Source organism: Schistocerca americana, chromosome X (genome assembly GCF_021461395.2).
Source record: "Schistocerca americana isolate TAMUIC-IGC-003095 chromosome X, iqSchAmer2.1, whole genome shotgun sequence".
Taxonomy (NCBI): domain Eukaryota; kingdom Metazoa; phylum Arthropoda; class Insecta; order Orthoptera; family Acrididae; genus Schistocerca; species Schistocerca americana.
The window spans coordinates 472,168,933-472,186,290 of NC_060130.1; the positions used below are offsets into that span (position 1 = coordinate 472,168,933).

The following is a 17,358-nucleotide window of genomic DNA, read 5'->3' on the forward strand; positions in this document are numbered from 1 at the left end:
TAACTTAGAGATGAAAATTTGTCCATGAAGACATTCCAGTAGTCTACATACCAACAGAAAGCAAAGGTAACAGCAGTCACAATACAATGACTGCAAAATGTATGAACAAGGTATTAATACAAAAAGTTAAAAGATTGAATTGTGTCAGGTTAAGTCTGATAGTCTTTTCATTTCTTCAAGTTCCAATTCTTTAATTTCTTTATCTATTTTGAGGGTTTCCATTCTTATCTCACATTCTGCAAGTGAGCACTGTACCTTTATTTTATGTTCCTGCTCAAGGCATTCTAATCTTACCTTGTGAAACTGGTATTCCTTTTTAAGAACATTTTCTGTTCTTTTGTTTTTGGGATGAGATTCTGATACTGTTCCAGAATCCTGGCTGGCGTGTTGTGCATCTACCTGTAATTAGAGGTTCTTTTCAGTGCAAAATATGTGGTGATGTGCTGTCACAGTAAAGTAATTATATTATTTTAGTGCAGTACCATTCTTACCAGCTCAGTGTAAACATTCTCTCCTTCATTTTCATTGTCCTCAACAGGAGCAGTACTTTTGTTTGAAGTGACAGCTCTCCCCTCATTTACTGATGTTGTAAATGAACTGCAATCTGTGTTATCTGAATGTATATCAAACAAGAACATAACAAATAACGTTATAAATGACTTTTTACGCAGAAAAGTTGCTTCAAAAAGTTTATGCAGTCCCATCAAAATGTTTACAAGTCACTTCACATAACTTCCTGATGGAAAACTGCATTGTCATTGTAGGGGTTGGAAATAGGAAAAAATGGTGGCTTCAGAGCTGCAATTAGCTTTTGTCCACTTTCTGTAACAGTACACCATACAAAATTACTGCCTCCAATTTTATGCATTTCAACCTTGAAGAGTTCTGACACTGTCTTTGCTCCAGTTTATGTACCACATAAATAAAAATGAATGTAGTAATTAGAAAGTAGGTCTTGAAATTATACCTTCTAATGTGCAAATAATGCTTTCTTGGTTCTTTTCTTAATGTTTTCGTAACACATTTTCAAACCCTTCCACTCTCTTTCTGTCCCGACATTACGAGAATTAAAGTTAAGAGCAACTTATCTCCATGCCTTTGCCTTGTTGGCTGCAGTGACTTTATTTGTAATTTATTTTTTCACTCAATTATATCTTTACACTGGCCCAACACCATTTCCAGCAGCAAATATTTCTCGTATTGAGAAAAGTTTGAGGATTGCTCCTTTTTCTGTTTACTTGTTACCATGGTTATAGCACGACACCTTTGATAATAAACACTATGTACCTACGCTGTCCTGAATCTGCGGTCAAAGTGCAGTAATCATGTTGCTTGCCAATTTCAGCCATTATTTTTACTGCTCACTTTTGTGCGACCAGTACTTTAAGTGATGAGCTACCCCAGAAAATTATTCCATGAGATGTTATTGAGTGGAAGCAGGCAAAATATAGGAGGAGATTGATTGTTAAGACTCTATTTGTTGTAGAGAATTGAATATAGTGTGGTTTTTTAAAATTTAGCTAGACTCCATCAGTTTCTGAGAACCATTTTATAGTTCTTTGAAAAATATGTCTTCTGTTGCTTCCTCTCCAATGGGATTTTTTTAACACAGTATTGTTGCAAAAAGTACCAATTCTGTTTGTTAATTGTTAATTGGGAGGTAATTCACATATATAATAAATAAGAGTAGATCTAAAATTGAACCCCATGGGATTCCCTTTCTGATTTCTCCCCAGTCACAAAAATTTTCTATACTTCTGATATAGTTTGAATTATTGAGTACAGCATTTTGTATTCTGTTCATTAAATACTATTTAGACCAGCTGTGCATAAAGCCATCAATTCCACAAAACTTGAGTTTTTCTAAGAGAATAACATGATTTACAGTAACACTTTGGAAAGATCACAAGGAATATCAACTGGTGATATTTTATTATTTAAGGCATGTAATATTTGATGAGTTAATGCATAAACAGCATTATTAGCCCTGGAATCCAAACTGTGATATGGTACGTGATTGTTTCCACTCAAGTGTGTCTGCTCTATAGTCCACTACTTTCTCAAGTATTCTGGAAAAGCATGTCAATAAGGAAATTGGATGATAGTTGTTTAATCCTTTGACTACCATCAGCATGTGTGTCCTGTGATAGGCTGTCAGAGAACTGCTGCATTTTACTCCTATGTTTCCATGTCCCAGTGGTAAACGGAAGACTACGAATGGTTAGCAGAATTCTTATAATAAGAGGTAGTACCTGTAGATTATGCTGTTATCAAGTTTCATTATTAACCCTAGTCTCCATATTGTCATACCGAATTAGTTCACATCTGCAGATACGTAACCCAGTTACCAGATTTACGAATCGGGCTGCCTTTGTACCCTTCTGGACACAATGTGTCAATGACTTGCACCCACAAATTGATGCTTGCCACACATGATGGTTGATCACAAATGAAGCCTATATTGAGCACTTGTAGTGTGAGTTGCAAATTTGGAGAGATGCTCTGTCCACCGATAGGTGTCTATTTTCAGTATGTCTCATAGTTTTTGTGCAGTTTTCTGAAACCCTGGAGGTACTCCCCCCTCCCCACCGAACTCCTTGGGAAACAAAATGGCAGAAAACATTCTTTTCATATTGTTATTTCTAAGACATCAATTAAAATAACCATTCATTAACATTTCTGGAATAAAATTGGTAGTAAAAGGGTTAAGTCTGACGCCTTTCTTGTGAAGAGGTTTAACAATCACATATTTTAACATCTCTGAAAAAAATCCCTATGCCAGTGTCATTTTTATAAGTACCACTTGTAATATAGGTATTACATGTAAAAGAAATCTGCAACCACTGAAAGATACTCTTATTGACGTTTATCTATTCAATGCAAGCACAAAAACTAAAAAATTTTGGTTCCATATACTAAAACAATTTTCGTTTTCCTTCTGTTCACGTCACAAGTTACCTAGCAAATTATAGTATCAAAATTAAAATATTCCATATTAATGTTTATATCCAACTGATGATATGATCGTTTTTCTTCATAATATGTGGTTACAGCTATTTGTCTATCTGAGGTGATATTCCTGTCATGGTTAGTAACCTAAATATGTTTAGTCAGTGAAATAACTTTCCTTGAGGTTCGTCAGAAATGTGAGATAATAAACAGCTTTCATTGTGGATATCCTTCAACGTATATCGATGAATTATTATTTTGTGTTTTGGTAGGTTACAGCTTCAAAACTGGAACTAGTACATTGGGGGAAACTGCAGTGTAGTTGGCCAGAAATAGCTCAAACTTCACATTATTTGTAGCACATCTACCAAACTCATATGCTACAGCCGATTTCTTCTTTGAACAGATTAAAAATGGTACCAAAATCCTCTGTAAAATGTGTACAGCAAGTAATTTTATGTCTTACGGTACAGCTGTGACAGCTACCAAATTATTAGAATGAAGTTATCTATTCACAAATCAAATCTCCTAGCATGTACCGCACACTATCCCCAAACCTATTTGGTCACAAATTTTGTGTGTATGTAAGATATCTGCTGCTGCATTACATCTGAAAGTAAACTGTTGTTTAAAGGTGTGAGGTATCTCCCTGGAGGGGTGGCAAGTGGCTTCCACCATGTGGATCCTGATGCTGTGGAGAAGAGGCTCTTCCAAGTTAAAGGCAAACGAAACATCAGAGTGAGACAGGTGATTAATTCAGCATTTTGATTACCAAAAGCTACTCTGCGGCATAAAATAAGACGTCATAATTTTTATGGCAGTAGTTAGTTAGAGATTAGTAAGCTATATTGTGGTAACTGCAAAATTCCACTGTAGCACTTGCTTTCTCATTGAAGTGAACAGAGTCCACTCTTCTGTTTTGCTGTGACTCAGTGATGAAGTAAGGAAAATCCACATTTACACCAGAAACAGTTATTAATGCATTTTTCATGGCCAAAATGCTACTTTGGATTATTTTGTACATGTATTTTCACGGAGTTCTTCATGGAGTTGTAATAACTAACATATATTCTTTTTAACTTCGTGAGTAACGTAGGTCCTTGAAAAAAAAAAAAAATGGAAGACATCACATGAAGATGAGCATAAAAGAATGCATATAAAACAAAATTCCAATACCGTTTTTTTTTCTAGTTGCTTAAAAATTGTGATCACACACTTCATAGTCAGTAAAATCTTGGTAGGGCTGGGAAGAAACGTTTCTCATTTGCAGCAGAAACAAAATGTATTTTGGCATCGACCAGCTGTGGCTCAATAGAAATAGAACTTTATTTTAATTCTCAGCATGTATTTGTGTTAAAAGTAATTGACTGGGGGAAGGGGGACATTAATGTTTAGCACAGTACTTATCAAATTCAGGAGGATACGTAAATGATGTAGGCAACATATCCCCTGTGATCAGAATGAAGTGGTAAGTGGCAGATGGGCAAATAATCAGTAGTTATGAATATTTGAATTTCAAACATTTATTCTCTTTCAGAAAAAACTTGTTATACTTTCCATAATTACAATGACAGTTCAGATTATTGGTTGTAAGGAAATTAATTTTCTAATAGTGCTATTTGGGATTACTTAAGAAGCAAGGCTAGCATGAACCATTTATTTGTATGGTTTCCAACAATTTGATTCTTAACAAATTAAGAGATTTTAAAGTCATAGTATATACTGAGGCTTATTTTTTTTTAATGATAAAGTAATCTTTCTAGGTTGATGTCAACATTTCTTCAATGAACAAAGGTGACTGTTTTATACTGGATGCAGGGAAAACCATATATGTTTATATGGGTGCCACTAGCAAAAGAACTGAAAAACTGAAGGCAATTAGTGCAGCAAACCAAATCAGGGATCAAGATCATGCTGGAAGGGCTAAAGTTATTGTTATTGGTAAGTATACTACATATTGTGGTGATAGAATTTCATGTATTTTATCATTTAGCTTTGACTCTGTGGGTTGATGTATTGAAATAGTGTGTGATATAATGACCCTTTCTTTTTTCAGATGAGTACAGTAATGATGTTGAAGTGATAAAATTTTTTGAAGAATTGGGTTCTGGATCTCCAACTGAAGTACCAGATGAAGATGAAGGTGGGGATGATGTAAACTTTGAGAAAACCCAGGAGGTACTTAGTTTTCTTCTGTGAACTTAGCTAATTTTGCATAACTTTCTATAGTTTGTAACTCTTCAATTAACAGTCCAGTAAAATATGTACTACTTGAGAAAATCTGTTTGCAGGCAGTTGTGACTCTATATAGGGTTAGTGACGCAGGGGGTGAGATGGTGGTTGAAAAAGTTGGAGAGAAACCACTTCATCAAGACATGCTGCAATCAAATGTAAGTTTATATGATGCTTTTTATTTTTTATGTAATGCTTGAAATGAAGTGTGGAGTGTGCTGCAGAATATTGCAGATATAAAAAGAACTTTATTCCATAACATGATTTTTGTTTGTGTAGAGTTTTGAGTGATTTATGAACTGTTAAATTTTTAGTTTAGAGCTGGAGTTTGCATGAACTGATGGTATTTATTATTTTTCCATTACCACAGGAATTTGGAGGCCAGGTATGAGATTCCAAAATACCATAATTTTTGGGCATTTGATATAGTAATGCTTGGTTGTGGTATGCATGTAGATACTTCAAAAAATAACGGTTCTAGGTGGCATATACTAATGCAGTATATGAGAGATATTAAACTGCTTGTCCAAATCAGCTATGTATAATGTATTAATTGTCACATTCTAATGGGCTTTGTGCTCTTTTAGGCCAGTGCACTTTCTTAAACATTTTTCCAATCAATAGATATAATTAAAGTGTGAAGCTTAAAGGTCTGCAAAACACCCTTCTACTACTGATGTAACTTAAACATTTAACATACAGTGTTTTACTACTCCAGATTTCCTTAGATGTGTGAGCTGGTAGAAGCCAGAGGTTGCCGAATCTTTGAGACTGGCAGTGCCATTAATTTCTACTTAAACTCTGTCCCTCCCCCCCCCCCCCTCCCCCCCCCCCCCCCCCGCCCACATTGCCAAAACATATTTGTATGCACATGCATTGTCCTTATGGAAGATGATTTGCAGTGTAGACCTCTTGTATACTGATTTCATGCTGTTCTATTGTTTTACCCTATGCAAGGTAATCAAAAGAAAACACTGGTTATCTTTCTTGCAGTGTAAATTGACTGACTTTCTTGGTGCAGGCCACTAGCTTCTACCCATTGCTTTGAATACTACTATATATCTGGTGTAAAAGGACAGACCGATGCTCACAATATGTCCAGCAACACCACTGTAACAAAGTGGCTCACAAAATCGCTGACACAGTTTTTAAAATGGTTGGAACATTAGTAAGCTATATGCTGTTAAATTTGCTTTTGTTCAGCACTGGGCAGCGGAACTGTAAAAAAATAAGAGAGCTGTGCAAGATCCTACACTTTTTCATGCAAGAAAATCACACAGGAATATTCCAGTTTATCCGTTAGAATGAAACACTTCTACATATGCATACATACTCTCCAAACCATTATGAAAGGGATTGTGCCACACATAAGGTAGGTTGTCTTCGTAATCAAATTGTGTATGAAGTATGAGAAGAACAAAGGCTTAACTGCCTATGTGTGCACTGTAACCAGTTCAGTCTTGTTTTTGTGCTCCCTTTGGTAGCAGAATATAGGAGGCTAAAGTTATCTCTAGATTCTTCAGTTATACTGGTTCTTATTTAAAGTGTGTACAAAGTCAGCTTTTTCAGCATTTCTGTGACATTCTCGAGTCAAACCTGTGACCATTTGTGCTGCCCTGTTTCGTTCATGTTAAATATCCTCTGTTATTCCTTTGTCATACTTATTACTCACACTTGAGCTATATCTAAGACAGAATGCACAAGTGATTTGTTAAGTCTCCATTGTAGGAGGATTGCATTTTCCTAGTATCTTGCCAGTGAACCAGCGTCTCCTACCTGCTACCTGCTTTGCCTGTGATAGTGTTTGTGATCATTTCATTTCATACTACCACAAATTGGTACACCTAGGTATTTGTATCAGTTATGACTTGTGATACATTGATGTCATAGTCAGTGGATACTTCTTTTATTAAGTGGACAATTTTACATTCCTGTAAATGGGCCATCAATGGTCTCGTAACCTCTGTTGGGCCTCTGGTTGCCCTGGCATTGTATGTAGATGATTTTTGCATCCATTGCAGCTCCCGCTCTGTAGCATCTGCTGAATGCCAGTGCCAAGGCACCATCCAATGGTTGTTGGTGTGGTCCCTCTCCCCTGGCTTTCACTTTTCTCCCCCCAAAACATGAATTATGCATTTTTGCCAATGACCCACAGTACACCCCGATCCAGAACTTTGTTTAGGCAACTATCACCTAAATGTTGTAGTGCAGTCCCATTTCGTGGGCTGTATTTTTGACAAAAAGCTGATGTGGCTGCCTCATATTCACCACCTGAAGACTTCCTGCATGTGGAAGCTTAATGCTCTCCATCAGCTGGCCCACACATCTTGGGGTGTAGACCATGCTACTCTTACCGATCTTTACTGTGCTTTGGTTTTGTCCAGACGAGATTATGGTTGTCAGGTTTATAGCTTGGCAGCTCCTTGCACTCTGAAACTACTTAACCCAGTTTCATCATTATGGGGTGCACCTAGCTATCGGTGCCTTTCGCACTAGTCCTGTTGACACTATCCTCTTAGGAGCAGGGATTCCCCCTCTACAAATATAATCAGGGTGTCTACGACCTGGGAGATCCGGGGAAAACCCAAGAATTTTTTCATCCGGGAGAAAACCGTGAAAAACGCAGGAATTTTTTTGAATTCAGGGAGTCTATTATTGTTTTAGTTTTCAGTTAAATTTTTGTGATTTTGGCTGGTAAGAATCAATACGCCAACAAAGGATACTACTGTATCCTGCTTCTGTGGAGTAGTACTGCAGCTACAAAACATGAACCAGAGGGGAAAAAAACGAAAATAAAACTGAAGTCGCAAAGGAAATGCGTCATATACAACAGCAAAAAATAGTGCTCATACAAGCGTCTGCCAACAGCAAAGTGTGTCAAAGGCTTTAGGAAGACTATGCAATGCTTCCTAACAACAAATTGCTTCCGATGAGCATGACGTAGCAGACAGTACCGGTACTCAAGAAAATTTACACCAGAATCTGGACGTACGAATGTGCACTTTAAGCCGAATTATGCATTTTAGTATGGTTCACGAAATTCTGATACTCTTGAAGTATCCTCTGATGTTTTGTTTCTTTTGTTACATAGTGCAAGATCTTTTAATGTTTTACACGTACGAACGTACGAGCTTCCTGCGTCGTCATAGCTGCGCATGACCAGTGGCGCCTGTTATCTTGCGCTCTCTGGCAACTGCTGAAATGAATCAGTTTCTAGCAGGTCACGGGAAAATATTGCGAATGGTTGTTTGAAAAGTGTTACTTTCAAAGTAAATTTTCTTTTACACGAGATGAGCAATGTGTGAGAATGTACGATGAATTTCTTAAATCACGGAGCATTTGACTCTCAATTAAAAATCAGCTCTTTGAGGACGACCATCTAGAAGACTTCAGAGCTCAGAAGATCAGAAATTTACATCATCGGGGGCTACGTCTTGCGACCGGAGCCTTCTACACTAGTCCTGTCGAGAGTGTTTATGCTGAAGCCGCCGAATTACCATTGACCTACCGGCGCGACGTACTGCTGTGTCGGTATGCCTGCTGGCTGTTGTCTATGCCCGACCACCCCTCTTACCAGTCCTTCTTCGCCGATTCTCTCGACCGTCAGTACGGGTTGTATGTGTCTGCCCTGCTGCCCCCCGGAGTCCGCTTCCGTCACTTGCTTCGACAATTGGATTTTGCCCTCCCTACCACCTTCAGAGAGGGTGAGAGCCCGACACCACCTTGGCTCCAGGCTCCGGTTCATATTTATCTCGACCTCAGCTCACTCCCGAAGGAGGGTACTCCGGCTGCAGTGTATTGCTCACGGTTTGTCGAACTTCGTGCTCGACTTGCCGGTCACACCTTTATTTACACCGATGGCTCCAAAACTGACGATGGTGTCGGCTGTGCCTTTGTCGTCGGGGCTGCCACCTTTAAATACTGGCTCCTCAACCAATGTTCGAGCTTTACGGCCGAGCTTTTTGCTCTCCTTCAGGCCGTTCAGTATGCCCGCCGCCACCGCCATTCATCGTATGTACTCTGCTCTGACTCACTCAGTGCTCTTCAGAGCCTTGGAGCTCCCTATCCGGTCCATCCCTTGATTCAACGGATACAGCAGTCCCTCCATTCTTTCGCTGATAATGGTTCTCCTGTCAGCTTTCTGTGGGTTCCCGGACATGTAGGAGTGCCTGGGAATGAGGCTGCGGATGCTGCAGCCAAGGCTGCAGTCCTCCTGCCTCGGCCAGCCTCCCATTGTATCCCGTCATCTGACGTTCGTGGGGATGTTTGTAAGAGGCTTGTGTCGTTGTGGTGGGATGCTTGGTCATCCCTCCAAGGAAACAAGCTCCGGGCAGTAAAACCGCTCCCAACTGCTTGGACAACCTCCTCCCGACCATCTCGGCGAGAGGAGGTCCTTCTGACCAGGTTGCGGATTGGGCATTGCCGGTTTAGCCACGGCTACCTGCTCTCCGGTGACCCAGCCCCGCAGTGCCCTTGTGGTCAGGCATTAACAGTGCGCCATGTTTTATTGTCGTGTCCCCGCTTTAGTCAATCTCATGTTGTCCTGTCGCTGCCATCTACTTTACCGGATATTTTAGCTGATGACGCGTTTTATCACTTTGACTGGCTTGTCCAAAGACCTCTAACCTTTTTACTTATTTTATCTGCATCTTTGTCAGGTCTTTCTGGTGTCCCCCCCCCCCCCCCCCCCCCCCCTCCCCTTGAGTTTTACTAGACTCCATGTGCTCTAACAACAGTGACTGGGCGCTAATGACCTCAGTAGTTGAGCGCCCGTAAACCCCACCAAAAAAAAGAAATTTACATCGTTATTAAAAATTTTACTGGCACATTTGTGTGATATATCTGAAAGTGTAACACGCGCAAAAAAGATCAACATTATATGTGAAAGCTTTGTTTTTCTTGTAGCAACACTCTGTATATTAATTGAAACCATTAACTTTTCCTATTTGTGTTTTCGCACTACGTAAGAGTGATCTTGATATTTGGCTGACTACGTCACGTGTCCTATGCTGTCTTCAGCTGGCGAGATCATGTGACATGAGCTATGACTGGCTTACAAAAGCGCGTCGCAATCTCAATTTCAATGCTTTGGAAAGTGACATGTGGTGTATGGTGGAATTCTAATTTATACCTTCATAACATAAAAATGTGCAGCATACATGTTGCTGCACATCAAAGATCTTTCCAAAACGTGTTTTTCCCCCCCTTAGTTTCGTTTTCTAAAGTGCTGGGGAATTCTACACCAGCATATAAAACCATAAACATTCAAAGGACTGATAAGTTTTACAGTGCCAAGGAGAAGTATACTATCACTTAACATGGGAAAAGTGTATGTTCACCCGGGAGAAAGTGTATTTTCAACCGGGAAATCCGGGAATTTTTTTTTCCTTGTCCCTGTATACACCCCAGATAATGGAGCCCACTCCTGATTTCTTACTCAGTCGCTATTCAATGATTCCCTGGTCATCCCATGTACTCTTTCCTTTTTGCAAATGAGGGATGTCTCCCTCCTGATATTTGTCCGCAGGTGGGATTGCTGTTTGGAATGCATTTCACCCCCCTCACCCCCCCCCCCCCTCCCTCCCTGTTGCACCTGTGATATTTCGGTGTGTCTTATGTTCCATCCTTCAAGAGTTTCAGGGGACTACCGTCTTCTACACTGTAGGTTCTAAAATGATAGATAAGACAGGATACTCTTTCATGTCTCCTACTGGCATGGAACACCATTTACTGCCAGGATCATGTAGTATGTTCACAGCAGAGCTGCTAGCCTTTAACAGGGCCCTCCATTTTATTACTCGGGCCTCCCTCCACAGTGTTTCAATATGATCCGACTCAGTGGGCAGCTTGCAGGTATAGACTAATGCTACTCTCATCACGCTTTGGTCACTGCTGTCCATGACCAACTCCTCTGCCCTTGGCTGTGCCGCCCACTCAGTTGTCTTTCTCTGGGTCCCAAGTCATGTGGGTATCCCAGGAAATGAACTGGCTGACCATTTAGCTGAAGAGGCAGATACGTAACCCTTTCCTTTTCATGATTCCAGGTGCAGATATGCAGATCCATATCAGATCTCTCTTTGTCCAAAAGTGGAATGACACCTGGTGCACTACTGCAGTTTGATTCTCTTCCTTCCACTCCTTTGGAAGAAGTCCACTGTCTTATGCTGTCACATATTGGTCACACCAGGCTCACATACTGTTTCCTCTTCCATAACAAGCACCCCCACAATGTGACTGTGGAGCCAGACTGATGATGTCCCATATATTGGTGGAATGCCCCCTTCTTTTGGCCCTTCGTACAAAGTATAACCTTCCAGATTCCTTGTCTTTAGTATTAGCAGACGAATCATGGATGGTTCAACTGGTCCTCAGTTTCCTACGTGAAAGAGGTTTTTATTTTCAGATATAAGATTTTGCTTTACTTGTGGAGTGGGGGAAGGGTTGTTGTGGTTCGGCCTCTGTTAGTGTTTTCCCTGGGACCCATAATCACTCCCCTGTGCAAAGATTGCTCTTTTATCCCTCTGTTTTTACAGTCTGTAGATTTGGCCTACTCTTTTATGCCTTCTACTGTGTGTGTTTTAACTTCCTCACTTTATAGTTTGACCTCCCTGATTGGATCTGTCCACTTGTGGATCCTCTCTCTTTGGCAAGTAACTTTTGAATTGCGGAACTGATGACATTTCCAATACGACCCGTGACACCCCCCCCCTCCCTCCCCTACACCAGTCAATCAATCAGTTAACATAGTGGTTTTATTATCCACACCATATTCATAAAGTATATTAAATAAGGTGATGTGGTTGATAATTGTAGGCTCCTTTTAAGTCTGTGAATGTGACAACTTTGCAGTTTGTATATCGCTGTTACAGATTTGTTCTGCACACGATTGGTCTGGTCAGAAGCATGCCTCATGTTGACCTATCAAATGTTCTGTATATTGCTCCAATGTGGTAAGCAGGGCAAATGAGAGACCTTTGTAGGCAATTGATAGAAATGTAATATCTTGGTAATTGTTTTTTGGATCTGTCTTATCCCACTTTTTATGTAATTGGTGGATCAAAGAATTTTTCCAGTCTGGAGCATTTCTGTGATTACACATTCTTCCCCTGTGCTGTGTTGTTTTTGAGGTGTTAAATAATGTTTTGTATTACCACTTGTGTAGGTTGAATAGATTTTTCATTAGGTGCAGTTAAGCAAAATTGGGGTCTGTCTGAAAGTGGTTCAATTCAACAGTTTCTCGAGGTACTGCTTCAGGGTATCACAGCTGACCTGTTCATTCATCTCCTGTTTTCCTTCAGGGTGGCTAAAACAGACTGGGTGGCTTGTACTTCATTAGTTCTGCCCTAAATGTCCTTCTAAAAATTTCATGTTTTATTTCTTTTGAAATTATTGTTGATTTTGTCTAATCTTTTGAAGTGGTATGCCTTTTTAATATGTCTAATTGTTTTAGATTTTGTATTTCTAAAAAAAAAAATATATATACCAATTCTCTGGAGTTTTGTGGCTATGCCAAGTCTTCCATGCTCAGATATGGGGCTCTCACAGTCTGAGGTCCACTTCTGTGTTTTTGTGAACTGTTCTGTGTTCTTGTATGTATTGTGTGCCTATATGTAGGAGTTGAAATTGTCAGAACTTTCTTTGTTTGGCATCAGATGGATTTTGATCTGTGAGAGGTGATGATCAAACTCTATAAAACCCTTGCATACCCTCACTGTCATGATTTCTGGAGAGAATTTTCTGGCTGTTACCATATGATCAATTTGATATTCCCCTATGTGGTTTATTCTTATTATTTTGTTACAGCACTTAAATTAATATTGGAAACAATCATAATAATAAAGCATTAAGTGATAACTGTCCAGGATGACTGAAGATGGATTGCCAACATAAAACTAGTTGAGGAAAGGTACATGCCAGAGACTGGTTCAGTGGAAGAGTTGGAAGGAAAATAGAAATTTCATATGAAGGACCTAGCTTAAGAAACCCATGTTACATAAATTCGTGACTAATGCTGAACAGTTTAGGACCCTTTTGATGTAGGATTAATATAGGAGATAGAAAAGATGCAGAGAAGAGCTGTGTGTTTCATCATGGGTTGGTTTAATCAGCATGAGACCATCATGAATATACTTGACCAGTTCCAGTGGCATATACTGTAAGACAGACATAGTGTGCCACAGAAAGTGTTGCTGTTACAATTCAGAAAAGTACATGTTTCAATGACAGTTAAGCAACATATTACTTCCTCCCCCACGTGATTACATCTAACAAAATAGCCATGATGGGAAAATTGGTGAACCTGGAACTGAAACAGAGACTTGATGACAGTCATTGCCACTCACCATTTATGAATGGAAAATGAAGTGGGGATGTAATGACAGAAAGATATGATGTATCATCTACAAAACAGTTACGTGTGTGTGTGTGTGTGTGTGTTTTTTGTTCTTATGATTCTAAATTATTTTCTTGTAGCTTTCAGCATGTTTAGGAAACTTCAAGTGGATTTTTGTAAATAAAACTAAATTCACTTCAATTAATCTCCCCTTCATAAGTCATGAAGGGTAGATACTAACTTGAGTTGGGCTATAGGCTGATTTCTTTGCTGAAAAGAGGAAGACTTCTCCAAATCATACTTATTGCTCCAATAAACTTGTACCACTCGTATTTGAAGTACTGCAAGGGATATCCAGTAGTCTTTCTTGTGACACATACTGGTAATGTAAAATATGTGTGTTATTGGACACATTTCTGCTGTTTTCTGTGTCAACATAATTTGCACTTACAACTACTGTTGTGACTTATATAATGTATCTAATTTTGGAATGCTCAGCAGAGCAAAGTTTCTTTCTGTCCAAAGTAATTGCTTTTCCACTAACATATGTGTAAGTTCTGGCAAAGAACAATTAAGAGAACTAATCATGAATGCCTAAACAAAATTTTCAGTCTGTTCCTCCAAATAAAACATATTTTACTTTTTATGCAAACTGAAAGCTAACTTTCTTGCATGTGAGTTATTTCCCTTCAGTATATTGCCAAACAATTTGAAACAAGTGGTGAAGACAAAATTTTTCTTCTCTGGGAAACAGACTAAATGTTTCTTTGTAGCACCATATTTGTAACAGGTATTTAGTTTTTACAAAATAGTAAGTATTGAACATTAAAATATTTTAGGAAAGTTTTCTCCAGTAATTTTATTAGATTAAAATATTCTTTCAAAAGCAGTTTCCATGCATCTGGTTGGTGTGTTGACAGTTTGTTAGCCAAGACTAGTGTAAGGAGCTTCCTTACTGGGAAATGAGTCAGAGAATTAGTTTTGTTTCAGTTGACTGGATATATTGAAACCTGTTATTAACCATTTACAATTTGTTGGGTTGTGATGTATTGCTTGTTTATTAAGTACAATACCCTGGTTACACAGAACACAAGCAAAAGACTTGAAACTTAAGTCCATGTGTAGTTGACTATGAACTGTAGTTCAGAATCCATCACGCACAGTAAACCCTACAAAGATGAAGTCTTTCACAGTAGTCATTGTATAAATAGCAGCTTGATCACAAAATCCAAGCATTGATCAGGGACAACATTCAAGTGGTCCTCTGCTACTTGTGTTGTTACCTTTTTTCCTAGTCTGAAAAAGCTGATAGGCACCATGTGATCCTATGTTGTGCCAGGAGGCATGTTCATAGCTTGCTGCACCACTCACATTGTAAACGTGTTGATGTGGTAGTGGTGGCGGGCGGGATGGGGGGGTGGGGGGCACACACATGGAACTGCGCAAACCCAATAACATGTATTGATGTTGAATTTGTGGAAATAGCGTACTTTATTATGAATAACAGCACTCAAAGCATTAGGGTCTGCCTTATTCATGCATGTAACTGTAAACATAACTGTACTACTTAAAAAAAAAAGTTTTCTTCAGTATAGTGATTATCAATGTACAGTGCATATATTTTAGAGGTAAGACTTACTAATTGAACACTACTGATATTAGGTAGTGATCAAAATAAATAACTTCCAATAATGCAGTGTTTAAATTATTTTGTTTGTCAGCTGCTACACCATCCGAATGAGCAAATCTCAGACATAAAAATTTACTGTTTTCATATTTAAAAAAAAAATATTCTTTAAGGTTAGAATTGATAATTTTTGAAAGTTCTTACCTTTAATGAGTAAATGCATTGATGACTGATTTGTGTAATGAAAATCACTAATTGCATTGAGTAAAACTGTTTAAATTTTTCCAGGACTGCTTTATTTTGGATACAGTGACATCAGGAATATATGTCTGGATTGGCCGACGTTGTACAAAGGATGAAAAAGTGGAAGCAATGAAAAGAGCTCAGTCATTTTTGACAACAAATAACTATCCTGTGTGGACAAAGGTATGTTCAAAAGTTAAAATGAGCTGGTAAATCTGTAGTTAATTTTTGCTTCAGAAATTAACATGTCTTCTGTTGTAAAACTTAAATACTAAAAAAGTTTGCTACCTTTCAGTGTACTACCTCTAGACCCTATTTCAATAAAAAAAAATGCTTCAGGGTATGTGACCACACAGTGATATGAAAAATCTGCAGATACTTTAGTTGCTAATGTAGGCAGCATACACCAAAGTGACTAATTATTGCCTCCCTATTTCTGCAGTTGAAAGAGACTGCGCATTAGGTGACGTAGATGGGGGGGGGGGGGGGGAGGTAGTAAATGCTTTTGCTAGGAATAATTGTTAATTTTATTGGTTGTCATTGGCAAATTGAGACCTAAGGGTTAGTGAAAGTCTAGGTAAAATGCACACATGGTGTGGTTTGTGTGCCTCGATGGTACAGATGGGTATACCATAGGTGTAGCCTCAATGGAGGGGTGTGTATGGCAACCCGTGGATCCTGAAGAGGGGCAGCAACTTCTCAGTAGTTGCAGGGACAACAGCCTGGATGACTGACAACCAATGGTTGCTTCGTCAGGAAAGAGGGAAGGAGAGGGGAAATGTCTGCTTGTGTCTGTGTATTTGCGGGTGGATATATATATATATATATATATATATGTGTGTGTGTGTGTGTGTGTGTGTGTGTGTGTGTGTGTGTGTGTGTGTACCTGTCCTTCTTTCCCCCTAAAGTAAGTCTTTCCGCTCCCGGGATTGGAATGACTCCTTACCCTTTCCCTTAAAACCCACATCCTTTCGTCTTTCCCTCTCCTTCCCTCCTTCCCTCTTTCCTGACGAAGCAACCATTGGTTGCGAAAGCTAGAATTTTGTGTGTATGTATGTGTCTGTTTGTGTTTCTATCGACCTGCCAGCGCTTTTCGTATGGTAAGTCACATCATCTTTGTTTTTAAATATATATTTCCCACGTGGAAAATATATGAGAGAGAGAGAGAGAGAGAGAGAGAGAGAGAGAGAGAGAGAGAGAGAGAGAGAGAGATCGGAAATCCTTTCAGGTGCCACAGAAGAACAACGCCTTGTGAATCAGCAGAAGAGGCCAAGCTGGTTGCTTTCCTGCCATTCTGTGGGGCAGTGAACAGCAAGTTGGGACATGTGCTGCAGACACATGGACTGAGACCAGTTTTCTGGCCCTCCCCCAAGATCAGAGATACGCTGCACCCTGTTAGATGACTTAGCTCTTTGTGTGTCTGGTGTGTATGGTGTCATTCATGAATGCTGCAGCATCTAAATAGGTCAGACAATTCACACAGTTGAACCATGTTATACTGAGCGCAAGCGACAAGTTGAGCAAAGGAAGTGTGATAAGTTCGCCATAGCTGAGCATTGCTTGGAAAACAGAAAAAAACCCAATCCTTTCGTCTTTCCCTCTCCTTCCCTCTTTCCTGATGAGGCAACAGTTTGTTGCGAAAGCTTGAATTTTGTGTGTATGTTTGTGTGTCTATCGACGTGCCAGCGCTTTCGTTTGGTAAGTCACATCATCTTTGTTTTTATATATATATATATATATATATATATATATATATATATATAACCATTTTCTCTGAACATGTGCCTCAAATGCTGCAATTCAGACTGTGGGTGGTCATCAGAGAACTTTTGCTCTGTGTATTAACTTGTGCATGACCACTTTCTTGTGTACAGGGTGGTTAAAGCCTATTGGCGTTCAAGTATCGACCAGTGTGCATTGGTTTCCTGTACAGTGAGTGACCAAGGCGGCCTCCTGCCATCTGCTAACCTAAAAA

The 17,358-nt window shown here is 39.3% G+C and overlaps 1 protein-coding gene across 3 annotated transcripts in view; it reads left to right on the top strand.

The window, feature by feature from the left end:
* The window catches only part of LOC124555341 (gelsolin, cytoplasmic), a 292,177-nt gene that overhangs the window by 237,218 nt on the left and 37,601 nt on the right, over positions 1–17,358 (top strand). For 2 of the 3 annotated variants that reach the window (XM_047129222.1, XM_047129220.1), the window contains exons 5-10: positions 3,584–3,696; positions 4,713–4,890; positions 5,006–5,127; positions 5,241–5,339; positions 5,552–5,566; positions 15,429–15,566. In XM_047129222.1, coding sequence (XP_046985178.1) covers positions 3,584–3,696; positions 4,713–4,890; positions 5,006–5,127; positions 5,241–5,339; positions 5,552–5,566; positions 15,429–15,566 — 665 coding nt within the window. The remainder of the gene's footprint in view (positions 1–3,583; positions 3,697–4,712; positions 4,891–5,005; positions 5,128–5,240; positions 5,340–5,551; positions 5,567–15,428; positions 15,567–17,358) is intronic. The other variant, XM_047129221.1, reaches the window with a different exon arrangement.